Raw genomic sequence first — 27765 nt, forward strand, 5'->3', positions numbered from 1 at the left:
CTCTCCCCCCCTTCGTTTCCCAAAAATAAATCACAAAAAAACTTTGAATTGCACAAGAGCTCCGCTTTCAAACAGGGAAAAGAAATAATGAAAGCTGAAACGCAGACCCAGGCGCACTGAAGTGCCGCACGCTTTTTGCAGTACATATGGCACCTGAGATCACCCACTGTTTGGGGATCTCGGCAACAGGGTGCGCTCAGGCTGGCGCTTCACCCTTAATTGGCTTGAAGCTGGACCCGGCGGGCCGGGGCCACTGGTGTTAATGGGAGGGAGGTGCGGGGCTCCTCGTGTGGGTACCTTTGCGTGTGCTGGTGGGACTGCACAATTCCCCACTCGCCAAAGGGCCACAACTCACCTCGCACGCTCCTCCCTGAAAATTTCTCTCTGCTCTTAACCCTAAATAATTTTAATCCTTTTCAGGGAGGAAAAGGAGGATCAGCATCTTTTATGCCAGCGGGGCCACGGTCCCCAGCAAATCAAGATGCCCAAGAAGATGATCTCTAACACCCTGTGCTGCACAGAGCAGTTAACACCTACACGTGCTTTGTGCAGCTGCAAGCCCACACGTTGTGGTGGGTGCAGGTTTGTTTACTCTGCCTGTCAGCGGCTTTGCAGGAGATTCGTGTGATTCTCGTCACAGAAGCAAAGGTTTCCCAGCGCAGGTACACAGCCAGAGCCAGCAAGGGACCCGCAGGGGGTACTGCACCTTCACCAGAGAACGAGCAACTCCGCTGCTGGGGCTGTAACACCTTGGACTTATTCAGGCATTCCTGAGCTGTACGTCAGGGTGGTCTACCTGCTAGCCAGATGCCAAAATCTCTGCCTAGGCAAGAGCCACACACTCACATCTCTGGCAGAGGGGAGGGCAGGACACGCCAGTGACTCCCTGAGTTTTCTCCCGTGGTGGACTGCAGCGAAAGAGCTACTGCAGCACTGGCAGATGCAGTGGCCGATGCTTGCAGAGATCCAGGAAGGTCACTGACAGTCCTGGAAGCACCTCCAACTTTTCTCTTATCCACTATGTCCTCAAAGCAGGGACACCCCATGCTTAAGCAAAGGCAGGTGCCTGCACATTTGCAGGCTCAGGGCCTCAGCAGGTGACTCCTTTACTCCCTGAGACAGGAACAGCCCCAATCCTGGGGCATCACATTACACACCTGCCAAAAATGCTGCCTTTTGGGCAACCTGTCCTGGCTACGTGCGTCCCTGAGATGGAAGACTCTGCCTTTACAGGGTGTGCTGGGACACAACACCCCGTGTACCTGCAGGCAGGGGACTGAGCTCTTAACGGTGCCCTGGGTACATCATCAGGTTGGCTCTGGGTGCTGGGCCCTCGCTGTAGATACAGCTCAGCAAAGTGCACAGCACTTGCTGGGAACTGTCAAATAAACCCCAAAAAAACCTGCTGCTTTGCAGAATTTTGCAGACCTTGGTTTTCCTAAATGAGAGCTTCTGCATAAAAAAATATAAAGGCGCATACACACAAACCCACTTCTGTATAGATGCTAGTTCTCAAATACTTTTTTTAACCTATAAAATATTCTCTGCTTATTTCCATTTTTCAAAAAAGAAATGAAGTTGACATGTTAAAATCTGAGTTTCTATATAAAGCAGCTTAGTAAAACACAATATCCACACAGCGTGCTGCTTTTTTCTGTCCCGATTCCAGGGCCCTGTTAGTGCAAGGCAGTGACGGTATAACTGGATGCAAAGTTGCTCACTAAGATGCAATACAGTAATGCATGCTATGGAGTGCTTTAATTATACTTGTTATTAGGATAAATTGAAAGCTGTCACAAAGTGGGACTTGGTAGACTTGTGCTGGCTCTTTTATAGCCTGCAAATTTCATAAAAGTAGCTAGAAGCTGCCTGGATATCTCAGTCCTGAGGGTTTTGTGAGCACGGGAGGGAGCAGCATCCCTGGTATCATTCCTGGGGTTACACACTGGAGAAAACACATTCCCTGCCTGAATCCTGCTAAGCATTTTTGAATGCTGATATCATACATCCAGGGTGAGGTTTAAAGGAGCACCAGGAAAGGAAAGACCCGCAGATCAAGAGAAACGAAGTGACCTGGGACGGCTATAATCTCGCATGCATGGCTGGCGCAGGCAACGGCAGTGATTGTGTGGGGCTGGGTTGCAGGGGGAGAAAAGAAAAAGAGGGATTGGAGGCACTGCTGGAAATCAGACAATTCTTCATTGTCTGTGCAGGGCTCAGCCCCGCACATCTGTGTGCACCAGGATGCCCCGGCTCCTCCTGCACTCCTCGCACCCCCAGACTTCGCTGGCACCCGTGTGGGTTGGGTTCACGGGGGACACCAGCACCTTCAGGCTCTCCTTCCTGACAACCCACAAGGCTGGAGCTTCAATTAGCTAAGGTCTCTTAAACGAAGCTGGAAGGCAGCTTCAGCTCAGAGCGTACTATGTGACTCGTACACAGTTATAAATGTGCCCAGGCAGCTCCTGGTCAGGGAGCAGAGGGGCTGTTTGGCAGAAGGCTCTCTCCGGATTGAGGATGCCTCGTTGCCTGCAATACAGCCCGATGGCACCTCTTCCCCGAAACCTACCTCGGCTACTCACACCTACCGGGAAATAAATGATCTTTCACTCAGTGCTGGTCCTAAACCAAAAATCTCTGACGCTCAAAAGCACTGTGCGGATGATGTTAGCAAGCCTATGCTGACCTTAACGTAACAGAGCAATCAGTCTGCCTTCTTAGAATGATTAATGGAAAATCTCCTCTGGAAAAGAAATCAAATTAACTGTCTTCAACCAAATGTCTACTGGAACATGAAAAGCTGTTCCAATAAAGACATTTAAGAGGGAAATAAAAGCCCTTACGAGCACGTAAAATCCAGTGACAGATCTAGGACTTATTTTGTTAAGACTCCCTAAAATAAATTAAATGGAGCTTACTCAAATGAGCACTTCAGGAAAGAAGCCTTGCTAAGGGGAATGCAGGAGAGGTGGGAGGCCACGCGCGAGTACATGCGTGCTGCCGCGTGAAGCTCACATATGGGAGTATAAAAGGACGAGGGCTGGCTCTGAGGAGCAGTGTCCCTGCTAAACTCCTCTTGCCGCTCCTGTGTGGCTCCGAGAGGGCGCATGGGAAGAAAAAGAGGCTGCAGAAGGACACCGTGACCCCTCAGGAAAAAGAATTTGTCCTTTCCTAGAAGATATAAGGACAATGCCACCATAATTTTAATTTTTTTTTTACCCCAGAAAAGGTCCCTGAGAGTGGGACTGATTCCAGGTCTGGGTCCCAGCCCTGCCAAGCCAGCCAAGGGCTGCAGCAGCCTCTGCAGCAAAAGCTGCGCTGCTCCAGCTCCTCCAAAGATGCACGGGGAGAAAAAAAAAAAAAAAGCAAGCTGCACTTCCTCGAGATCAATCTGCCTAATTGTCTACATTTCACAACTCACTCGGGAAGGGGGGGAGAGGGAGAAGAAGAAAAAAAAAAAGCAAAAAACAAGGCAGAAGAAATAGCTCAGTGGAGGCCATATCAGGATGGGAGTGGGAGAGAGTTAGTGCCCTAATGAGCAGTCTAGCTGCGTAGGAGGGAAACAGGTTGTTGTCTGTCTAAGAGAAAGTGGTGAGTGCGGCTGCAAGCAGATATTAGATGGGAGCCCGGCGCGAAGTCTGATATCCGTTCTTCCCCTGATCCTGCAACCCGTCCTCCTGTGAGTAATTCTAACTCACAGTGAGTAGCTCCACTGACTCACGACCAGGCTTTTGGGTTCGAGGAGGGGAAGGAGAAGGGAGGGTGAGAAGGGCTCTCTTTGGCATTCGACTGTGCCGTGCAAGGCTTACCCTCTAGCAAGAAATGCCATTGATCCTGCAAGCACGCCTTGAAGGAGCTGCCAAAATTCAAGTGGGCAACCACGCTGAAAGCGAAAGCTTTGATTTTAAGAAGAAGCTAATGCCTAAGTGTCTGCAGATGACTTGCTGAATTAACTGATCTAGCCAAGCTGTGTTTTGTAAATTTTCCATATACTCAGGTGTGATATCAGGTTCCAAACCAGTAGGTATTGAAACATATGCTGAGATGCCTGTGGATCCTCCAGTAAACCAGTGAGAAGTGCTCAGTGGAATTTTGTACAAGGATTTTGCTGAAGTCTGAGACTCGCAGTGCCCTGCATCCTTACTGCTTGATATCTCTGATATGCAGAAGTCAGTGACCATCAAGGGCAGACACCTTCTAGAATACGAGGACGGTCCTGAGCCACATCCTCAGGTCTGGCACTCATGCTGGGCTCCTGGCTGGGGAAAGGAAACAAAAATCCACCAGCTGCAACATCAGCTTTGGGATATTGCAGCGGCTTCCTAAAAACCCAACTGAGCCAAGCCTGATGGATGGGACCTGATGCTAAAGCCCCAACTGAGGGTTGTGCCTCCCTGAGGGCAGTGGGAGGGAGATGCTGCCTCCTCTAACAGATGAGCAGTGGCTTCTCCTTCGCTGCTGGGAGAGGACCTGGAGTGACTGTCCCTCCGCACCGAGGATGGCGCAGGGCAGAGCAAACCCCTGGTCTCCCCCAGTGCCCTCCACACGACGCCCGCCCGGACTCTGCTGATCCCACCCTGCCATCAAGATAAAAAAAAAAAAAAAAGCTCGCTTTCTCATTTCAGGAGAAAATACTCCGTCTGGTATCCCGGCTGTGACACAGACCTTCGAGGAAGCCGAACATACACAGTGACAGTGAAGTGGTAAAACTGCCTTCTGCAAAAAGCACCGTGACTACTGCCACCTCAGCGGGCTGTATCACTGCGTGATTAAGTTCTTACCAGACTTTTTGGTAAAGGCAACCTTCCTGATCTGATAACTGCCAAGGACAAGCCAAATACGCAGGGTCAATCTATGCACATTTAATCCCCAGAAGGCAGATTAAGTGTATAATTGACCCATATAATCCACGTATCATCTCCAGTGAAATGTTTTCTATGTCCGGTTTAGGCAGACATGAGGCCCATAAGAAAGCGATCAGAGACACAGTATTACCATTGCAGTGGATTTCATCAGAGTTAGAGATGGCTTTTTAATCACTGATCTCAGAGACTGCTAGATTTAAGCAGATGAACTAGCACTAAGCACATCTGTTTTAATCCTTATCTTCTACTCAGGCTGGTGTCTTCAAGAAGTACAAGGAGGAAAAAAATAAATTAATTTTTTTTTTAGGTCCTTGCAATCTTAGGAGCTTCTCTTAGTGTTTTGATCTCTCATATCAAAAGCATGTTTTTGTTTTTTTCGGTAAGATATTGAATTAATCATCAGAGAGAAAAATGCCATCTGCGCTATTTAGGGACTGCATCAGGATGCTGGAATTCACAGGATCTCGGGGAGCTCACTCGACATTCAGTAGCCTTTTGTGTACGTGCTACTCGCCTGCGGCTGGGAGGAAATATTCTCGCTATGTTTTACATTAGTGTTTACCAATTTATGAGGAAGAAAGGTTGGCATTCACACTATCTACTAGTCAATCATAGGCTTTCTGGATCACATACGTTCTGACGGGTTGAAACCTATACTGCGAGGATCTAAGGGTGTGTGTAAAGATATACACACGTACACATATGTATAAATAACTTCCACTAAAGGACACAACCCGTACAAGTAAAACTCCCACTGCCTTCAGACAAAATTATGGATGTATAAACCTTGACCCTATGAAATTCTGAGGGTCCTGAGCCAAAGGGGACCCGAATTTTGCAGGATCGGTCTAAAGACTCGAGATCACTTTCAAGATATTTTCCCATGTTTAAGATACACCCACCTGCCTCTGCCTCATTGTTCCTATAAACAGTCACATTCTGCGTGTCAGCTCTGCCCTCTTTCCAAGGAAAAAGTGGTAAAATTTTACTTTCTATCAGGCATTACGCGGAGTTTACAAACCTTCTGCGTTGTGCGCAAAGTATCACAGTGGTTTAAAACCCAAAGTCCCCAGCCATACACAGGAACGCAGGGGGAGGATGCTACGATGCTGTTCTGAACCTCTCCTGTTCCCATTGCTCTCTACCAACGGGCCTTATTACAGTGTTTTAGCTTTAAATGTTATCAAATTAGTGAGCCAGGCCAAGTAAATAAGTCATGTTACTCTGCAGTAAACAGCACTGCCAAAAAGCTAGTTAGGTTTTGATTACCAGCAGAACTCCACGATCAATCTGTTCGTTCAACGATCCCAAGAATACAGATTTTTAAAATTAAGATGACTCTATTTTGAGGGGGGAAAACCCTGACTAATTTGCAGAATTAAGAGTATTAACACACAGACCACACAGAAATGTTACAATAATCTTCCACAAAGACGTGTATCTCCCGAAGAGCACAGCCCTGTTCTGTAGGTGCAAGCAGAGCACATGATGCAGGGGAAGAAAGATGGTTTCTGAGCTATAAAATCATGAAAAATGCCAGAAAAGTGCATTAACCCAGCTTCTCTTGGGAGATGGACTAACGCACTCTGCAGCCTCTGCTCCTGGGAGGAAACAAAAGGGAAATGAATGGAAATGCTGAGCAGGACTGCGGAGAAATGTGGGGATTAGGAATATCCTGGGAGCTGCCAACCCCGCCGAACATGCGACAGGCAACCTTGCACTGCACACCTCTGCTCCTGCACTACTGACGACTGCACAGAAAGGAGATTTAGCCCCACATTGTGAGTGTCTCTAGTGCGATTCCACTGAGACCAGAGGAACTGCCTGCAGGCAGATTTAAGCTGGTTACCTGCCACTGCTGCACGTATTACCATATAACATCCTACAACTGGACTAAGCTTTTGGCTGGGGTAAGCCAGCATTGCTGCACTAAGCCAGCAGAGGAGCCGGCCTCAAAAATGTTAATGATCTCATTGCCTGGAGAAATTTTGCAGCTAAGAGGATTGCTCCTCTGCTGCGCTGGGGGAAGCCAGAACAAAATCAGGCCCAGGTCTAATTCAGCATCATAAATACTATATTTGATTATTCCTCTTCTCTCCCTTATTAAAAAGGTATCTAGCACCTAAAGCATCCCCGGAAATTATGTCCATTGCTGCAGAGAGCAAAGGAGCTTAAAGACCCTGTGGCCATGCTGCTTCGCTGCGGTAGGTGAGAGGGGCAAAGGGCTGCAGGGCTGAGATCAAGCTTGGGACAACAGTGTTAAGTGTTTGCTCCTGTCCGTACCAAAATCACTGACTTAAACAGGGTCTAGGCCTAGGTGACATTCCACATACTCATAAACCCTGCTGCTACTGCCCGCCAGCAGCACCTCAGCCGTGCTGAGAGCTGACCTTGGGAACGATCAGCTTCTTCAGCTGCAACCTGGCAAAGACGATACACAAAACATTAATTCCAACTTTTGGGAGGCTACAGCTCGGCGCATCCCCCTCCCTCCTTGCGAACCACTCACGAGCACACGCTCATGTACACGAGACGTGCAAAGATGCCGGTGGCATCGGGTCCCAGCGCTGCCCCTCGGGCATGGGGAATGGCAATGGGAACAGGAGTGGGAACAGCTCCCACATGCTGCAGCTCCTGCCTGCAGCCGACGTGGGTCCAAACAGGCAGTGCAACGTAAAAACCCTACTCTTGATTATTTTATACTGCATCGACCAGGGAGACTCAAGGAAAGCAGGGAGGGAAAGAAAGGTTTTAGCACTTTTTGCTTTCCGCCAAGGTAGCTGCTCTTTTTTTTTTTTTTTTTTTTTTTACATCAACTATTAATTTGTTTAAAATATGGCTTGGTAAAACTAAATGCGAGTGGATCAAACTGAAATCAATATTTGTGCTAATTACAGCCTTTTGAAAATTGGAATTAATGGCCCAAAGGGTACAAACACACCAACTGTGAATCATAGGGAAAGGATGAGGGAAAAGGCAGTGTGGGCATTGAAAAGAACAGTCCAGATGAGCTCTGGAAATTTAACTGCTCATGGAATAAATTTCAACACAAACGAGCAATGCACTCGCAGGCCCGCTGCAGATGGAAGCGACAGTCTTTTGTTTTATGTTTTGTTTTTTCTCCCCATGCCTGCTTGATGGGTGATTTGCGTCTGGTGCTCTGCGCTGCAAACTCTCCCCGGAGCGAGCACGCGCGGAGCCCGGAGGAGGCACTGCCGTGCTCCGTGCATGAATGAGGCATTCTCAGTGGATATGGGTCATGCTAGTAGATGTACACAGTAAGATTATTTGACTCTAATTCATGCCACTTGATATAATGTGATAAAACATTTGACATGAGAGATAAGTTCCATTTTAATCCAATAAGGTGCGGGGGAAAGAAAGAGTGGGGATTGTAAAGGAGGAAAAGGTTTCTAAGGGACAGGTAATGCGCAGAAAGAGAGGTATTGAGTGAAGGAGGAAGTTGGTTGGGAAAAAAAGCAGCTTTCCCTGCACACTGAGGAAGCAAACGAGCGAGTAAAGAAAGCAAGGAAGGTTGTTAGAGTTCCAGAGCTGGGAGACTGAGAAATGGCACTGCTGAGAGATGAAAGGAGAAAAGTAGGAACATAAGCTGCTTCAAACAGAAATTGATATATGGACAAATACCCTAAAGGAGACTGAAACACTAATGCTACAGGCTGGCCATCAACAGAAAACCTTCGCTATAGAACAGCTACGAGGACAGAAAGGCTATAACGTGACAAGAGCAACAGAAACAGAGATATTGGTTAACATGCATCCAAATCCAAAACAAACAGGCACCACGGGTCACTGTTCTCTTACAGTCCAATGAACTTATCTTGTGCAACAGAAAAATAGCTCTGAACATCTGGGTCAGTTCCTACCATTCCAATTTCATCAGGGAGACCACATCTCAACTTCACCTTTGGTGTCAGACATCACAAGAAGGTCCTCCTGAAATATGAATGTCCATTCCGAATCAGCTCTATTTTGGTTAGCTTTAAAAATAAACATTTAGTGTGCTTAATTTGCTGTCAGTTTTGGAGTGCTTGTCAATGAAACACACTGCAGAATGTGCAGAAGAGACGGCCCTTAGCAAACGCATCTGCCAAAAACCCGGCTCAAATTTTAACAGTGAGAACAATGACCAAGATGTTCTGTTACAGAGAGATTTTCCACAAGCTTAAACATAGTAAAGGGCTCTCTTAGAAGATGCTGTTCCCTTAAAATCCACGCACAGACAGACCAAGACACAGTAGACTAGAGTAGAGATTTAAAGCAGGCAGAGAGCAGATACGAGCCTTAGTCAGAAAGAAAGGAAAGATTTATTTATTTTTTAAAGCTATAATCAATAAATTCTCTCAAAATGTGACTTATCCTCCTGTCTTATTTTGTCACATTTTGGGTCTCTCCTGCTTGGTGTCCAAGGAGGAGAAGGCATTTACTTACATCAAATAACCTTTCTATATACATCTCCTCATTGACCTTATCACGCAGGACATCCTGAGAGTGGCGGACAAATGTCACATAGGCATCAGCAACATCCATCCCCGGCTTCTGCATGGGGGAGAGAAGAGAGAGAGAGAGAGAGAGAAAGAGAGAAAGAGAGAGAGAAATTCATGAATAGAGGCACAGGGGGCAGCTCCTCTGTGTAGCCTCATTGCTGCTTTTCCTTCTCCTCCATCTCCTGCTGTCCTCCTGCAGTTCACACTTTCCTTACCTGATGGACACCGAGTCCCGCTGCTTTGTGCCCCATGCCCAGCAAAACGCTGCGTGCAGCCCAAGATCATGCAAAGACACCTGCTTTTTCTCTTCTTTTGCCTAGAGTGAAGCTGTTCAGAGGAATAAAGCTCTTCCTTGACATACCAATGCCGGGAAGTTGTCTCGTTACCTTTAACGCTGTTGATCTAATGAGTGAACCAGCAAGCAGGGCTGGGGATTTGGTGTTTTCTTGGGTCATCTTCTCTATGCAAGCCCTCTGGTTTCTGAAGGTAGAAAGCTAAGAGCCAGAGCTGGGCTTTTGTTTCTTCTTCTGCAGTGTGAGGATGTGTGTAATAAGCAGCTCGCGTTGCAGGAGGCATCCCAAAATCACCTTTCTTTTTTTTCTGTTCAGACCCCTGACTTTAGGTCACATTTACTGCTGCTCTTAAGAATAAACTGAGTAAATGGTAAGTCAGGGAATATATGTCTATATGAATGCTTAAGCTGCTGCTAAATGGCAGGAAGCGTCACTGTGCTGTCACATCTCTAAGGCTCTGCAGAATTTAACTGATTTTTAACTTACAACTGTGCAAGAGTTTGGGGACAACAGCATTTCTTGAAAGAAAATGGGAACTGAAGCAGGTGGATGGGAAAACACTTCAAAAAAAATGCTGTTTGAGTTCACATCGCTTGATATAATGGAATCAAACTTACCTCAAAGGAAACCCATTAAAATACTGTAACATGAGTTATTACAAGACCTGCCACGAAATCTTAAATTTCCATAGCACATTGTAAGTTTGTTAATAACTAGTGTCATTAGTTTCCATTACTGTGATTTACCTCAGATCAGAGAGTATCATTTCTCTGCAAGATACGATTGTCAGCCACTGTAAATTGAAGTTAGTTAACACATCTGTGTAATTTCCAGGGTGAAAATGAGGACAGTTTGGAAAGCAGTAGGAAGGGAGTTTTTTAATACAAAGCAAACAATTATCAAGCAAAGGGCCAGTGCTTGGCCCTTGGGAAGCCAGTAACATTTCTTAACACCTACTGCAACAATGACAAGGTATTAATTTGAAAAACAATGAGGACAACACAAATGTGGCAGTAGTCAAGTGTTACACTTTCAAGCAATTTTCAGCACACTGATCGTGCCCATTTCAAGGTGGCATTAAACGGATTGGTTTGTACCCAGACAACTGCAATGGTGTTTGTGGAATTAGATTTAACCAATGGTTTTCTGTTCAACACTGGGATTTCCCCTCTGTGCTATAGTCAAACAGGTTTTACTTTCTCTCCTTTCCCTGGAAAGGCAGCGGCTAGGGACCACGAGGCATCCTCCCGCAAGGGTCTGGGAGCTGTGCGGGGCTGGTGGTTGATTTTATGAAAAATTTTGGGTCTGTCAAGGAAGCCATTGTAATGTGGCTTTGCTTCCAGAGAAAGATGGGGAAACAACCAAAAAATAACCCAGATGAATGATTTGGGCTCTATTTTACCCAGAGAACTGGAGCGTCTGACTGGCTCCCAAGGACGGGAGCAGAGCCTGGCTCCTCCTGTGCCACCATGGTGCTGTGGACCTCCCGGGGCTGTCCCCGGTGCAATGCATTTGGGAAAGCTTGAAAGGGTTATATAGCATTTTACCGAGACCACTTCCCTGGAGAGATGCTTTACTTTCCAGGAACAGAGACGCCTCAGAGAAGGCCACGATTTGCCCTAAAAATTACTTAAAACAATTGTTCTGTGCTCAAATTGATGACGACTAAATATTTCAGATGCACTCAAACAACTAGGAATTTCAGCTGAAGGATCTCCACATTTTCTAGGGCTAGAAATGAATTTTGAGTCCCTCTTTCAAATGCTCTCACTGTCTTGTTTCTATTACTCCAAGACCTCAGGATGCCAATCTCTGCACTGGGATATTTTAAACCAAGCAAGACCTCTTACTGTTCAAGAGTTTGTCCTCCCCATGCTGGGCTAAAGATATGACAATTTGGTAGGAAAGGTTTCTTTCAGGCTAAAGGGATAGAAACACCAAATGCGGATGATGTGGTCCAATATGTTTGATAAATTTATCATGCTGTCATGTGAGAGCATGCAGAGCGATCGTGTTCACGTTCAATGTACATGTATACATTACACATACAGGTCATCAAACTCAACTGAGTTATTCTTGATTTACGCTGCCCAGTCTAACCGAATGCAGGATTTGGTGCAGTATATTAAGATCTACTCTTTCTTCATTTGTAATTGCACAGGCTCTCTCTGCCTGTAAATGTTACAGTAACCCCTTATTCCAGCCAACATTCATATATTACACTTCAACTCAATTTAAATGTAAATTTCTGGCAAGTTAAGTGCTCTGTCTAAGAATGTTAAGGGCTCTTTTCCTTATGAATCAAGGTCTAATTAGAGGAGACGATGTACAGTTTTCCTATACCAATTACAGAAAAATGGAAAAAATTATTTTCATTAACAATTTCCCAAACACATGTTGCTAGCTCATCACCATTTCCCCAAAGTAATAAAAAAGTCATTTTCCGAAAGAGTAAAATAAACCAACAATTAGAAGAACAAAAATAAAATAGATTAGCTAATGTGTTAGATGTGTGTTGGCTCAGTTCTAACATGTCTGGACCTTTTTGTTTGGAAATTATACTGTATTTGTACAAGTCCAAATGAAGAATTAACAGAATGCACTGCTCCCATTTTTTTTTAAATGTAATTCAAGCCAATTGCATAAATATGGTACCTTTTTGACACCATCTGCAAATTATTGCCTAAACAGCCTCATAGGTCTCCATAAGAGGGTAACTGCTCATTATTAACGTCATAGAGATATTCTTTCCAGTTCAAATGTTAGAAGTGTGAAGGCCCATGGTTCAATCTTGGCTGTTAATGCATAACGTGGGTTGCTACACATGCCATAAACCAAAGCACGATGCAAATTACTATGACAGAAGTTGTTTAAATTGTGCTTACGGGTACATCCACGTATTTGGAAGCAGCCTTCACCTGTAAAAGGAACAAGAGGAGAGTTTACACCACCAGTACGTTTTCAGGTCTTTGTTTTTTCTTTAAACACCTGTAAGAGCTTCTCCAGCCAAGACTTGGGACAACATAATGCTGAGTGGGGGAGAAAGGGTGATAAAAACTACATTTCCCGTCTAAAAGAATAGGCAAGGGTGGTATTTTTGTTGTTGTTTTTTTGGAGAGGTAACTTTACTGCTGCTAAAGCTCTAATAGCAACAGATGATAGTGTGGGAGTTGTGCTTCTCCCTCTTCTACTTCAGCGAGCGGGGGAAGACGGGGTTTGTAAGTAGACATCGTTATTTTCTTCGGAGGCCTCATTCTCCACCTGATGCCACGTGTCTCCGAAGACAGTCTGTGTCTCTCCCATCGGGATCCGCATCCCGGGGACATTGGGAGCCCCTGGCAGCATGGGCACAACGGCACGGCAGGGCCGGATGGCACCTGCACCAGGGTGGTCACTGGAAAGTGCCCAAAGGACCCTAATTCTGCCCCCTGCCCACAGTCCCACATGGAATGTGCTTCCCCTGGCTTTGCCTGGGGCATTATCTTCCACCTTTTTGCAGGCCCTGAGGCTGGCAGGAGGTCACAAACCGTGTTGGGGCAGCCTGCTCGTGCCATGCCATGGAGAAGCGCCCCAGAGCTTTTCTGCTTCTCAGACTCTGAACAGCTACGTTAGTTTCCTATGATTATTCCCCCCTTTTAGGAGATGTTATCTGAGGGAGGGCATCAGAGGGTGGACACTGCACTCTGCACTGTCCTCACAAAGTGGCAGGGGCTGCAAGACCCCAAATTTACTTTGTCTCTGGTTTGCCACGCAGCAGGGTGCCCATTGCCTGGCACGGGAGGCAGGGTGGGCCCCAATGTCAGGGCCAACTTTTCCAACTGAGCAGTGCCCAGCTGGCCAGAGAGACCTTTTTCCCACTGTAGCATAAGGCACTGTGTCTAGAAAGAGTACGGCTGGGATTTTCCACAACACTTCTGCTTTTAATTAGGGTAAGCGTTGCCGGCCATCTTTGTTTGGGTGTAAAAGCTCACCTGCTTTTAAATATTTCTAAAGCTACCATTAAAACAGCCTAAATATAACACGCACACAGTTGCATCTTGGGATGAATAAATTATGTGTCCCGAATGAGAGAATGAATGTATGTGTGAGACAGAATGTGAGAGTGGGTGGAAGCACTCATATGGTGTGTGTGGGGGGTGCATAATTAAGCACAATGAGGCGATACAAAAGACCAGACTGGTGGTAATTGCTGAGGTGAACGCTGCAAGTATTGGCAGCACCCAGGCTGCCGAGCCGGGGGGCAAGAACAGAGGGAAGGGCAGGAGGAGGGCACTGAGCGCCTGCCACTGCGATGCGACTCGGGGTCTGGCGGTTGGAGGGGATGGAGGGGGACGGGGCACATCCCAGCACACGAGTTTCTGAAGGAGGTAGCAAAAGCAGTGCCGAGCCCTCGCTCCCAGCGAAGAGTGAATGCTCCTCTCTCCTCCAGGTATCCCTGTTTCCAGCCGGCCGTCTGGACACCTTGTCCTTTCACTGCATTTATCCTCACAACTTTCTTGGGCGGTAGAGAAGCGCTATCCCTTGCTCCAGTCGAACGGGAGCGAGGAGCCCCAGCCTCCATGCGTGAAGGCAGCTGGAGCCTGGCCAAGGGCTGCAGCTCCGGCGGAGCAGGCAGTCACGGCACACCCACGCCGGCGTGGAGCAGCCGCAGGCAGGGATGCCCAAGCCAGCTCCAAATAAGCTGTTTTTCTGAGCAGCAAAGCTAAAGAACCAGGAGGAAAGCTCAGAAAACGATGCGGCTCGACAGCCCGCAGAACTGAAGCCAGGCTGCGCTCAGGGCTGCACCGTGCCACGCACCTGGATCTTCAGATCTCACACAGGGCACGAAGTAATGCAGAGGCACCCCAGGAAACCTGCAATCTGAGTGTGGATTTAGCACTCTTAGGTCCGGCTTAGCGCCACCATCTCAAGCTACCTTCTCCAAAGCCAAGTGGCGACAAGAATAACTCAGTTGGCTTCCTGCGATCTCCCCCCTCCACCCACAAAAAAACTGAGCTTCTTCTCCTGCCCACTCCCCTTTAATCAGAATAATTACTTGTTTTTCTTTAAACTCAGATTTGGCTACATTTAGTGAAATTTCCAAACTGCCGGATGTTGTGTGATTTTTGCTAGGCTGCCGTTTTTCACAAAGTATGTGACTTTGCCATGAAACGTCTCAGTTTACCATACAAATTTTGCGCAGAACAAAAATAAGATCTTTTACTTCTGTCTCCCTCGGGTAATATGCAGTCTTTAGTTTTAATTACCGTAGGTGTAATTCTCCGCCTACAGAGGCCATCCAGATTAAAGGGAATTTTAGCAGCTGTCATTCCTGTGACTCAGTGGATCTGCACATGCAGACGCCCAGCCAGGGCCTGGGCTGCTGCCGCGGAGATGCACTTAAATGTAGCAACAAACAGAAAAAAAAAACCCGTCTGGCCAAATTTAGAAGGGTGTTTTCCTCTCAAAGTGCTCTGCAAGGAGAAGTGGCTAGTGAGAATTTATTAGGACAACAGATGCATTAATTTTATCTTGAATTTCGAGGCAAGAATTGGAAATGAGGATATCCTACTAGGTGATAAAACTGTCTGTCACAAGACCCCCGATTACATGTCACTTGCAGAGCGCCTGGAAAACACGCGATGAAAGAAGTCGGTGGAAGGGGGTGGGAGACTAATGCTTTCGAGAGCTCAGCGGCTTGGACCATCACACTTTGTTGTATTTGTTCAGACAGGGAAAACGTGGGAGGTGGTGCAAGCATGCTGTAACAAGAGAGAGTTTCTCTATTTATCATTGCAAAGACTAAACACAGCAAATCACATTACTACTGCAGGCAAGGGAGACTTTCTAAGCTCAGTGCAAAGGGGTGTGGGCTGTTCCTCTGCCTCCTCTTGCGGCTGGTGCTGCCCAGTGACTCCCAGCAAACAAGTGGGCCAAAGCAAGAGACATCCCTTGCCCAGGAAGGTGCAACCCTGCCCCCCTTTAGCGTGCCCAGCCTCCTGGCTGGGGGTGAGGGCTCAGCACCTTCCTGGTAACGTGCGCACACCACACACAGTAACTATTTGGAAGCACATCCCTTCCCAGCTGGAAAACTCAAGCTACGGGGCCAGATCTAAAGGCTGTGGGACTGCTGGAGTGGGACAGACTGTTTTGCTGCTGCTGGGGCAGTTAATTGTCAGTAGGTGTCCGAGGAGCCGCTGAGTGAGGAGCTTGAACCCCGCGCACCTACGTGCTGCCTCCTCACAGGTGCCCAGAGCCCCGGCACGGCCGAGGGGTTTGCTCAGCCACCGAAGGGAGCAGCACTCGGCAGCGTAAACAGTAGGATGTGGTGGGAGCAGTGCAGCAGCAACCGAGGAACAGCTTGGATTCACGAAGGGCTGCACATTACACTGTCTACCCGGGCTGATGCTGGTACTTCCGATGCCTGGAAAGCTGCCGCCTCCACATCCTCTGCTGCTGGCACGCGAGCATCTCCTAACCCTCCGCAGCACTGGAACGAGGGACGGTTCCCACCCCAAGCATGTCCCTCAGCAGGGACGAGCACAGCCCTGGGGCTGTAACCACACAGACGGCTGGGGTTATCCTGAGAAAAGAGCTGCACTGCAGGGCAGTGAGTGGGACACCCTCCCGTCCCCTCCTCCTCTAAGAACAAAGTGCCTCCAGCACACCTGACAAGTCAGGATGATTAGTTTGAACCCGGTGGTGGTTTAGATAAGTTGCCAGACTTTGTGCACACATCAGCCCATGAGCAGAGTTTCTTGCCTCTGCTGGTAAGCCTTCCTACATCCATCCCTGCTTCCAAACAGATCCTACAAAACCGCCTCAAACTCAGCAAAAAAGGCCCAAGAGTAGCTAAGGCAACTCCTGACTGGGGTTTTGGAAAGCCTTCCTAGTCTGCAGAGCAGTGCCTCCCGCCTCCTGCCTGGTCTCTGTGAACAAGTGAGTGCAGGACAGGCTGCACATAAGGCACCGGGGCCAGTGGGTGTAAATGTTAATCCAATGTTCCAAGCAACCCCAGACATACCTATCGGGGTGATCATCTGTCTGTGAGCTGAGAGAAGCCATGTTTGCAAAGACACGCTCTTGTAAACTTTCTGGCATGCATTTTCAGAAGACCTTTGAAAATCAGCTGTTACGTGTTTGTCCTAAGAAGCTGTCACAACACTTTTCTAGAATACAGGTCATATTGCTAAACGCTTGCTTGATGCTGAGGCCAGTTTTGCACAGATATTGTTCTTGGCATTAGAAGCACCTTGTGCTGTGTAACCTCATGGCATTTCCCCTACCTTATTGTCTTTTAGAAACACAAAGGCACTCCCTAGATTGCCCTTATTTTGTTTTTTACTATGTAAGATGGTCACTGTCATGGCTAGAAGATTGAGAGGAACACACCTGTCATGCAAGGTGGCAACAAAGCAACTTCTTTAGTTAGGGAAACTGCATGTACGGTGCAACGATTTTTTTCATCTTCATATGCATCCTCAACAGAATGAACTCCACCAGCCTGAATGGTAACTGAAGATGGCTTTACTCTGCTACAATACGATGGCCTATGCATCTTGGGTGCTTATGTACTGTATATCTGCACATAGGTTGTTTGTTTATCATGTGGGGGTTACAGTGTGCAAACATCACAGAATGGCAGAATTATTATGGAGCTAATACTAGTATGTGGAGAGCAGGAGATTACAGCTCGGGGGAAAAAACAAAGAAGAAAGGCAAATATTGTCTGTACTTACAGTAAATGACAGGAAAGAAGAAAACAAAGTTCCTTCATCGTATCTAGACAGTTTGGCCAAGACTCCTTCCAAAATGGTGACAAACTATGAAGACAAAAAATACTGCAATTATTTTTAATAATTGAACAAGGGTGTAAAAATCAGCATCAGCTTCGAAGAAGTCAGGGGAGCTTTCAGCATTGCCAAAGGAACGGACAACCTGTCCCTGAGCACAGGGGGCTGGGGAGTGGGGAGAAAGGAGCACTGCCTTTCGGCTGCTACGTGGTCCACCTCTCCCTGGGTGCGAATCACCCCTGGGTGTCATGGGTGATGCTGGGGACAGGAGGTGGGTGCAGTGTGGGGGGAAGCCAGCACAGCCTCTCTGGACAGGGAAGCTGGTGGTTCTTGCTCCCAGTACACAGTGTCAAGCACACAGCTAGCTGGGTATTCTTGCAGAAGAATTGAACTGGCATATGTTGGCGGATTATGTTTAAAGGTCTTCACTGTATAATAGGGATGACTTGTTCTCAGAAAGTTTGAAACTAGAGGAAAACACACCCCACCATCTTTCTCCCTCCATGCCAATTCCCCTCTGTGTTAGCACAGCACACCAGACCTACACAACAACCAAGGGAAATGCTGGCAGCCGAGCTAGAGGAGCTGACTGATGAAAAACAATTTCCAAACAATTAAACCTGACATTTTGGAATGTCTTTCCCACTACTGTCACCTCTAAATTAATTTCCTAGAAGAGCATATGGTGATCTTGCACAAGACGAGTTATTTTGTCCGCACAACCTTATGTGTAGGAGTGGTGACCACCTCTGCGTGCCACCCCAACGTCTATGCAGCAGCGTTTAGCAGTGCCACCCCCTGACTGCAGCTACCCTCAGTGCGATGGGGTGACGATGACCACAGGGTGTTACCCCATTAACGTAACACCCATTCCTTAAAACCACTTCTGGCCCCAGTATGGCAATCCTGCCAGCAGCATATTACATCTCATGCAGTTCCTAATCATCAAAGAGTCACCAAGAAAGGACTGGGAGATGTATGATCTTGCCTGTGAGAAACAAGAAGCCAATTCAACATCTTCATGTGTCACATTTTAATGGAAACACACATATTAAAAATGCAATGTTAACAGTGAATCACTTCACCTGAAGCTGAAGGTTACCTTTGCCACTAGGAGTGTTATCATTTCTTTGACGGTTTCCTCAATTAGTTCATCTATTTTCGAATGGTACTGGTGCTAAAGAAAAATAAAAGGAGAGGGGGAGGAAAATATTAGCATTGATCACAGGCGAGAGCTGTATGGTTGTCAGCCTCTTCCCTTGGTAAACCACAATACGCAGTATCAAACTGAAGAATGATGCAGCTTATTACCCTGTGCTCTGCTGTAGTGGCCGGTGAATACTTACACTTGCAGGAGAGACCTTGAATTCAGGAGACTCTTACTCCAGTTTGTGAAGCATGGGCAAACCCTGCCCTCTTCTGTGTGCCCGCAGCTCCGGGAGCCACAAGCAGATGTCGGAGGGAAGGCTTTGCCACCCCTGAGAGCACCAGCACCCACTGCTCCTAGAGACCCTGAAGTGCTTTCGCTTCAGTTCCCTGGGCTTTGTCCTGTTCATTTTGCACATGGATTTCCCTTGGCAATGAGATACCTGGAGGGAAACAGGCAGCCCTTGCCAGGGGCACCACAAACCACACAGCCCTCGGCAGGGCACGGGGAGGATCTGCTGCACCAGGGGAGCCAGCAGTGGGGTGAACCACTGGGAAGGACGTTGCACCTTCCCACCCACTGCAGCACTGTGTTACCCACTGGGTTCAGCAGGGATGTGGCTCAAATTAAGCGCTCATTTAAACGCTTTACTTGGTGACTATAAGATAGATTTAAAAAACACCCAGCAAACCAAGATGAGTCTTTCTGTCCCATGCAGAAGCCAGCAGGCAGGGCAGCCCTGAGCCCTGGGTGTTAGCAGATCCGGTGGCACTAGCCCAGAACCGGCTGACCAACGCCAGTGCCTGCAGCATCAGTGTTTCTGAGTCTTCAACCCAATTTCTGCACATGCCAAACCTTCCTTAGCTTGGGAGCTCTGATGCAATCAGCTGCAATATGGCTAGAATAGGTACTAAAATACAGTCTTCTCCTAATTTAGAAAAGACCTGTTTCCAATACAAGATTTAATTAGTGAAAACATACAGTATATTCTTATTTTCAATGGACTGAGAAAATACTGATTATGACTGCTTTCCAACACAAAACATTTGATTTTTCAGTCAAACATTTCAAGCACTGGTGCTAGTCACTATATTCATTACCACTTGGCATTAATATTGTTTTAAAATGTTAACATCAAATCACATTGAAAGAGACAAATCTGCTTTAAATACTAATCAGACTTTGGGAAGGAAGACTGTGAGGGCTTTACAAATGCTAGATGCTGGTCTCAGTGTCTGACTGTTAGTCTCTGAACTGCTCTACAGTTTGGGGAATTTTTTCTATGACAGTAACATTAATACAGGAATTTGGAAAAAAAGAAAATAAAAGTAGGACACACTTACCCACACTTTAGCAAACTTTTCAGATGATTGGGGACAGAAATAAAGAGGAAAGTACAAAAGACAGGAAAAAGAACAACATATGAAGATAAAGAATAAATAAACCAAAATCTTTTTTAAAAAAGACATATGAGAATAACAGCATCATGCACAGAAACTATAAGCAATGGAAAATGAAATGTGATCAAAACCTCCTTTCACTGAAATATGAGAGATTGCTACCTTCAGTATTTGCAGGCAGTAAACCAGGGTGAATGGACTGGACTTTACCTAACTGCTGAGAGTCTCTTACGGTGTTATTTCGCTCCGAAGAGGAAGGCAAGCGGCTGTCAATAGGCAGGGTTCAGCATGGGGGCAGCCGCACACCCTTTACCCGGGTGGATGCACCTGAGGAGCGAGCCCTGCTGCAGGGGCAGGGCAGGAGGGCAGGCAGGGGTAGATGGTGCAGCACATCCTGGCTGATGTTCTGGCTGGGGCCACACAGAGCCTCACCCACACGGGACAGGCCGGCACCCCATGCCGCAGGCTGCGATCTGCTGGGCCCACTCAGGGGGAAAAACGTACACGGACAAGCACGTGATACCTGCAGCTGCAGTTCCCATTTCCGTGCCCTGCTTTGCAGGTCAAGACCTACACAAGTCCCTGATGGGATCATAGTTACGATTCACCTGTTCAACGCGGAGTTAGCCCTTACCAGCTCCCAGGACTGACCCGGCACAGCAGAGATGTAGCTGTGGGGTGATGGGAACCTGTAACAGCTGTGTACACCACCAGGACCTCCAAAGGGAGATGAAGAAGGGCTTGTGCATGTATTGGCAGTGTCTTCCCCGTGACATTTTGCTTCTGCAACTGCATTTTCTGTGTGTGGAAGACCTCACAACCAAGGATTTAGCTACTTGTATTTCCTTGGGTAAGCCGTGAGCTTTAACTCAAAAATGGCTAGCGACGTGCAAAACAACACACTGTGAAACGCATTTTCAGTTAAAAGCTTGTTCAAAAAGCAAGTAAGAGCCCTGATCGAATAAAACCACAGCTCTGAGAGCTGGAGAGGACCCTGTGCATGCACCAAGGCGGGTGGCAGGACTCTGATGGCTCATTCCCACGGCGGCCGCAATCCCTGGGGCAGACTCGGAGCCAGCGCCGGGGCCAGTGACGCTGCAGGATGGGGCCCGTGCGGCCGCAGCGACGTGTGCCCTGCGCTGCCCGCACTGCGGCCCCAGCTCCGCCTCGGGACGACGAGCCCTGGCCAGGACAGGGTCGGAGAAGGCGGTGGTTTGGGAAACGACTGCCTGGTGCTGCTTTCACAGACGTCTGGCTCGTAAACCAGCGTTTCTAACAGCTCCTTCTGCATTTCTTTCGAAAACGCCTGAGGTTAAAGATCGCATAACTGGTTTGCTTTACTTGGTGTAGCCCCCGCTTTCGATCGAGTTCCTCGCAGCTTTCTATTAGCTCAATTATTACAATCCATAATCAGTGCACTACAATGATTCAACTTGACTTTATGTGATGAGTATCTTGCCTTGTCATGTAACAGATTGTGTGTACGTTGTATTTCTCTAAGGACCATCTGACCTTAGATATTAAATAGAAACATACTAGACCAACTGAGAAACATTTAATACATACATTTATCCCCTTAGATGTATTAAAAATTCAGAGGAAAAATAAATATTTAAGATGGTAAAGTATGTTTACCAAATGTTTTAACAGCTGCCTTTAGAGACAAGGAAATGGAAATGAAATGATGGGTGTTTGTTTCACAGGGTAATGCTCGCAAAATGCATTCAAGTATCTGTTAAAGTGAGTGTAACTGAAGGTAGTCTTAAAGGGAAGGCCTTTGGGGCGGGAGGGAGAGCTCAGGAGTGAGGTCAAGTAACACGTCGAGAGAGTCTCTGCCCACGTACAGCTTTAGACCATCAGAAAAATCAGTGGTTTGTTTCTAATAAAAATGTCTCCAGTTAGGTCTGGGCAAAGGCCCCTGCCTGAACACGGTAGTGGGCAGCGTGAGCCCTTTTTGCTGCTTTTGAACTGTCTGCAAAGGGACCACGTATTTTAGGAGCCGTGTGGCAGCTGTGGTACTGTGGAGGGACCCATCAGGGAGTTGTGTCTGTCCCTCCATCTCTGTCCATCCCTCCCCAGTGGGGCTGCAGGCAGCCCTGGCCGAGCTGTGTGGTTGTCACACACTGGGGATGGGGGGACAGAGGGACTCAAAGATGCACAGAACTAGATCTCCAAATTACAGAGGAAGACACAAGCTTGAAACTCAGTTTCTCTTCCCTCTGCTGTCTGTCTGACTGTCTTATAATTTCTACTGGGAACTGGAAGAGGTGGGCTGGCATTCTGTCCTCCCCTTGCAGGCTGTAATGAGAGATCTCTAGCTTAACTTTTACTCTCCCAGCATGACCATCTCAGTGTACAGGTTTAAACAGCTTCAAGAAGAGGAGATGGATGCAGTTGAAATACGGAGTGGCACGAGCGAATGGAGCAGGAGGTGGGAACACTCATTAAAAGGAAGAAAAAAAAAAGGGAGGGTGTATAAAAATCTGCAGCCCTAAACGGTAACTTATGCACTGATAATTTACATCTGTTTTACAGGTCTGTTAGTTCAGCTATCTGTTAAAAACCTCATGCCCCAGCAACTGCTGCTTGCCACAGGAGTTAGGCTGTCTCCGAGCTGCTGTACCAAACACCTTCTTGAAGCGGCACAGGCAGATTTGTGGAGCTAATCCTGCTGCAGCTGAGAACAGCAGAGAAACAACCATGCTGCCGCCTGCTCCCCTCTCACTTGCAGTTTGACTCAGGCTGAACGTGCGTTGTGACTGATGCTCAAAATTTGGAGGAAACTGTGGCAAGCACAGAGCATCACAAGTTAGCAGTGAGAAAGATGTAGCAAGTGCCTGGTCACACTATACCCAGACAAAGCTGATGTTATCAGTCTCGTGCCACCTCAATACTTAACCTGACAGTTTTATGAATGCAATGAGCTTGCTCTGACATGATATCAGCGTCTGCTTGGTGTCCGAAAAGGGGACTGTGCTAGTATAGCACACAAGGGTTTAATCCTGGTTTGCAGTGGGGAGCATTGCAACTGTAGCTCTTACTGACTGACAGGGCACTGCCAGGGAGATGCTGTAGCAGCTGCAGGCTGAGGGATTTGGGGAGATAAATGGGTATGAATATGGAACAGAATGTGGTAGAGAAGTTCATGACCAAGCTTGGACAACAAAAGCCCACTCAGGATCTGCCTCAGCTAACCTGGAACATAAGGGAAGGGCCTGATGATGAGCCATATGAAACTTCTCCCGCAAGGTGACTGTCACAAATAAAATGTTGTAATGGAAATGTGTATAAGAAAAATAAAAAGAACAGCTGGATCTGATCCAAACACCACTGACATCAGGGCAAAGATCCCTGGCTGCATCCAGTGGCCTTTGGAGCAAGTCTTCTCAGAGGAATAGGGGTGAGGTAAATAACTGAAAAAAAAACCCCAAATCTTACAATGATTCACTGCAAAATCTGACCACGGAAAGTTGTAGAGAAAGGACTTATCTAGGGAATGCTGACAAGCAGCAGGTTAGGAGAGCCAAACAGTATTTGTGAATTTATTCTAGACTGGTATATGAATATTTAACTTGGCTTGAAGCCACTGTAGCAAAATGATTATTGTGATGCATTTAATCTAGTCCAATTTACCACATCTTTCTAATTTATAGATCAGTCCACAGAAACCTCAACCTGCAACTATGGCTTCAGAAGAAAAAAAATTCATCAGCAATTAATTAAAACAGGCTTGTTTGGAAACTTGAGTCATTAAGAACCTGGAAATCCAGGATTGTCAAACGTGCTGATTATAGCCAATACTCAAGGAAGTCACAGCAGCTGGAATTTAAATCTGCTTTTGAAGTTATCTATTTTGGTGGTTTGTTTTTTGGGTTTGTTGTTGTTGGTTTTTTTTTCCTTGCAAGAATCACAGCAGCGACTTGGCACTTCGGTTTTCCTTATGTTTGTCTACAGAAAATAGTCATATACAGAAAGTGTGTTGCTGACACCTGGCTCCAGGGTTCAGTTAATGACTCAATATATATAGTTATCATCCATCAACCAAGCTTAAGAGATACCTTATGCATACCACAGTCCTTGCAAAAAGAAACTCCTAGGTGACAGGGATTCCAAATGTTCATATTCTTTAGGTTTATTTGAGAGCAACACCCTGCATATTCACCTGCACGCTCTATATGGAACACTAAATCCACAACTGATACAACATCTCTGAAACTAGCATAACAGGAGATAGGAAAGTTCATGGCTCTGCCTTTAAAAGCTGTGAAAGGAAGAACCTGCATTTTTACCTCTTGGCCCATTTCCATACTGCAAAGCTTTGTTGACTGAGCTTTGGCATCCACCATGACATTAAACATGGTGCATATTGATTGAGGGACTCGGAAATCTGTTGATCGGCTGGTTTTCTGCAGCTTTACTTCAAATGCAATCCTGGTTCTGTTAAGGAAAGTAGAAAAAAGATGTTTCAGTTGCTTTTAAGCATACTGAAGCTAATGATAATAATGTGAAATAATACTGAGAAGAATTTGAGAAACCAGAAAACCGAATGCTTCTGGGAGTGCTATTGTAAAGCACATTGTTACAAATGTGCTTTGACTAAAAATGATTTTCCAGTTTAAAAAGAAATCCTCTTTGCAGAATACACACTATTTCTAAAGTATGCAGTGGCTTCAGGGAAACTACGACTTTCTCATGCTTGATAAACAGTGTGATGATGTTACAAACAGCAGTGACAGCGTACACCTATAATTTGGTTGCATTAGCTGATTTATAACCACAGGCAAATAGCAAGCCTGACGCATTAAAGAAAGCTCATATCACTCCCTGATACCAACGACAAATAAAAGAAAATCATTTGCTACTTGACTAAAAGGACATCGCGAGATCACTGCGGTTTTAGGTTTACGTGATCGTGTTTGCTTGCTGAAAGTTCCTAATGGATTCCTAAGTTCACAGAAGGGGTTTCTCTGAACCACACATATTCATCCGAAGACATCTGCAAAATGTGCACGGGCACAGTCGTGCACGTATGAACACACAGACACACACACGTGTTGCACGAGCCCGCGTCTCCCTGCTCTCCTGAGGTTTCACTGAGCTCAAGTTTGACATCCCTGGCAGTTACAAACCGTGCTACACCCAGAGTTTTGTTGGGCCAAAGTCTGCAGAATTGGAATCCGTGTCGTATTTTAAAATACCAAGGCACTTGTGACTTTAACATGGGGAATACTCTGCAGTACAGTGGGCATTGCCTTGCCTTTCTTTGGAGCCCCTCTGCAGATTCCGGAGGTACTTCTCTAATCTAACCTAACACAGAACAATTATCACATCAGACAGAATCTGCCAACAAATTAACTTAGGAGCTTCAATTTAGAAATAACAAATAATATCAGCTGCAGCTCAGGAATAACTCTGATCTTGAACAATCCCCTGAGGGTTATGTAAATGAAAACTCATTTACAAATGTGAAATTCCCATTCTTGGGATCAGATCTGAGCTGGTACATAGGTCCTCCTGCCCGGATTTATTAGTGAAACAGGCCTTCCTTGCAAGGGCTGCTTCCCTGACAGCACCGAAATACAACCAAGTGCGGAAGGCGGGGTGGCTCCTCCATGGTATTCAACAGTTCAGAGACAGACGCGAAGAAAAATGTTGTGTCAAACTAAAATTGCTAAAGAAACCTTAGCCAGGCCCTGTTTGCAGGTGATATAAATAGGGAAGGCAGCATATTGGTTTACATCAGCAGTGGCATTTGAACTGATTTAATTACCAGTGCCAGATTTAGCCTGGACTCGGGGACTAGAATCTTGATAATTACTGAAAGGACCCAAAGTGACTGGGATTTTCCATCTCCTCACAGAGATGAGCATGTTCCTACTTATGCCCAGAACCATTATATATAGTCATACCATTACAAGCTGGGCCAGGTTTTTGCAGAGGGGCAACATTTGTAGAAAGGTTGAAGCAGTTGGAGAAAAAAACCCTGGCTTTCAGGCACACAAGCCTTTCTTCAGATGTACCTGGAAGTGTGCTTATTTGTCCCAGTTAGCAGAGCTAACCTGGTCTGATTTCTACAGATCATCACAGCTATAACTGTACTGCAAGTGCAGCAAAGATGCCTTGGTTCCAATCAAAAAAAGAAAAAAAAAAAAAAAAAAAAAAAAAAAAAAAAAAAAAAAAAAAAAAAAAGAAGTGTTTCGGTGGTGGTGCTGGGGGCAGAGTGGAGAGCAGAGCCGCAGCACTGAGTTTGCTCCTGACAACTGGATCGCCACTGAAGCTCAGCGTTCGTGCCAGCCACAAGACCAAAGATGAGCTGCTGCAATAAAGGGGGGTTTGCTCAACGCCAAAGACATCACAACCATCTCACTGCACTTATAACGCACTGGGGTTTATTCCAGAACAGTGAGAGAGCGAGCCTCGAGCTGTCTGCCTTCCAACGGGTGAGTCTCCTGCCCACATCTCAGGGACCAAACGTGCCTTCTCCTATGGTGACATAGCACATCCAGACTGTGAGGAATGGGCACACAATAAATGCCACGCTCACACTTGCAGAGTGGCCAGGCAATTGTGGTACAGAACAGCCACATCACACATTGCAGCTAATATTAGCATGTACCAGCTGTATCTGGCATCTATTCTTCCTTTGGTTTGTCTCTTTGTCTATTAATTTCTGCACAATGAAATGCAAAGTTCATTTCTTCCTCCTGCCTCACCACCTCTGATGCCAAATGGATGCAAAATACTGCGGAAAAGTTAGAAATTTAACCTCAATACTTCGCTTTCCGAATGACATCTACCTGCATGATTAAAAGTTTTTTAAAGAAACCTCTCTGTTTTGGAAGATCTATAGGTGAATAACCTATAATGTGGCTGATGATAAAACAGCTTTTCTCTATCAGCAGCAGATGTGAAACCTGTGTTTTCACCATAGTGCCAGATATCCACTATCCCCTTTTTGGGATCACTTTTTTTTCCTCTTTTTTTTTTTTTTTTTTTTCCATGGATCTGTGTTTTTTAGGTGGGTGCTGGGATCTTACTTAGGGTTATGCCTTCAGCACTCAACCTTGTTAACACCAAATTGCATTTATGAAGACTTGACCTCATGTGCAGCACTGAAAATAAGTAACTACCTATATAAAGGTTTAAAGAAAGTAATTTATTGCCTTATTGTGAATATACACTGTCCAGGGTCTCAAGAGAGAAGTGCTTGCTTGGGACAGTCCACAATTCACAGCGATAGGGTGGCTTTCCACCACGTCTGTGCTGGGCAGAGGTGAGCTGGGGTCACTGGGTTGTTGAAGTGAAGCTTCATTGATAATAAGACAGAAGAAACCTGAATTCCGTGAGCTCTTTAGAGAAACATGACTAGTTTGCTCACACACACATACCTTTTCACACAGGACTCGATCATGTCACTCGCCATAAGCTTCAAGCGTTGCTCTAAGTGTTTTCCAAACTCCTCCTCAGGCCAGTGCAAATCCCGAATGAAGGTCTGTAGGGCATCAAGTTTCCAGAACAGATCTTCCGAGGTGCCTGATCCATTGCTGGCAGGGCAAAATGAGAACAAAAGTCATAAGTGGCATCAGGCTCTTTGTAACCTGATGTGGAGACCATTCCTGCAACAAGTGTAGAGCAGACAGTAGTTTCATACACAGGACAACGCTGGCAATCTCCACCATCAGGATTTTGAGTTTTACCATACAGTTGCCTAATCTACCTTGCTGTCATCACCCACAAAACTTTCCAGACCAGATGAGTAAGACAACATTATGAGTTACACATA

At 46.4% G+C, this 27765-nt stretch overlaps 1 protein-coding gene across 17 annotated transcripts in view; it reads right to left on the reverse strand.

Moving 5' to 3' along the window:
• CADPS (calcium dependent secretion activator) overlaps positions 1-27765 on the reverse strand; it is a 177996-nt gene that overhangs the window by 13018 nt on the left and 137213 nt on the right. For 11 of the 17 annotated variants that reach the window (XM_026857202.1, XM_026857200.1, XM_026857199.1 and 8 more), the window contains 7 exons: positions 27371-27526; positions 24272-24419; positions 19926-19940; positions 18538-18612; positions 17382-17465; positions 12549-12581; positions 9315-9422 (listed from right to left, as the gene is read on the reverse strand). In XM_026857202.1, coding sequence (XP_026713003.1) covers positions 9315-9422; positions 12549-12581; positions 17382-17465; positions 18538-18612; positions 19926-19940; positions 24272-24419; positions 27371-27526 — 619 coding nt within the window. The remainder of the gene's footprint in view (positions 1-9314; positions 9423-12548; positions 12582-17381; positions 17466-18537; positions 18613-19925; positions 19941-24271; positions 24420-27370; positions 27527-27765) is intronic. The other 6 variants (XM_026857209.1, XM_026857204.1, XM_026857208.1 and 3 more) reach the window with 1 other exon arrangement.

The sequence above is a fragment of the Athene cunicularia genome (genome assembly GCF_003259725.1).
Source record: "Athene cunicularia isolate RWA chromosome 12 unlocalized genomic scaffold, athCun1 chr12_part1, whole genome shotgun sequence".
In the NCBI taxonomy this organism is placed as follows: domain Eukaryota; kingdom Metazoa; phylum Chordata; class Aves; order Strigiformes; family Strigidae; genus Athene; species Athene cunicularia.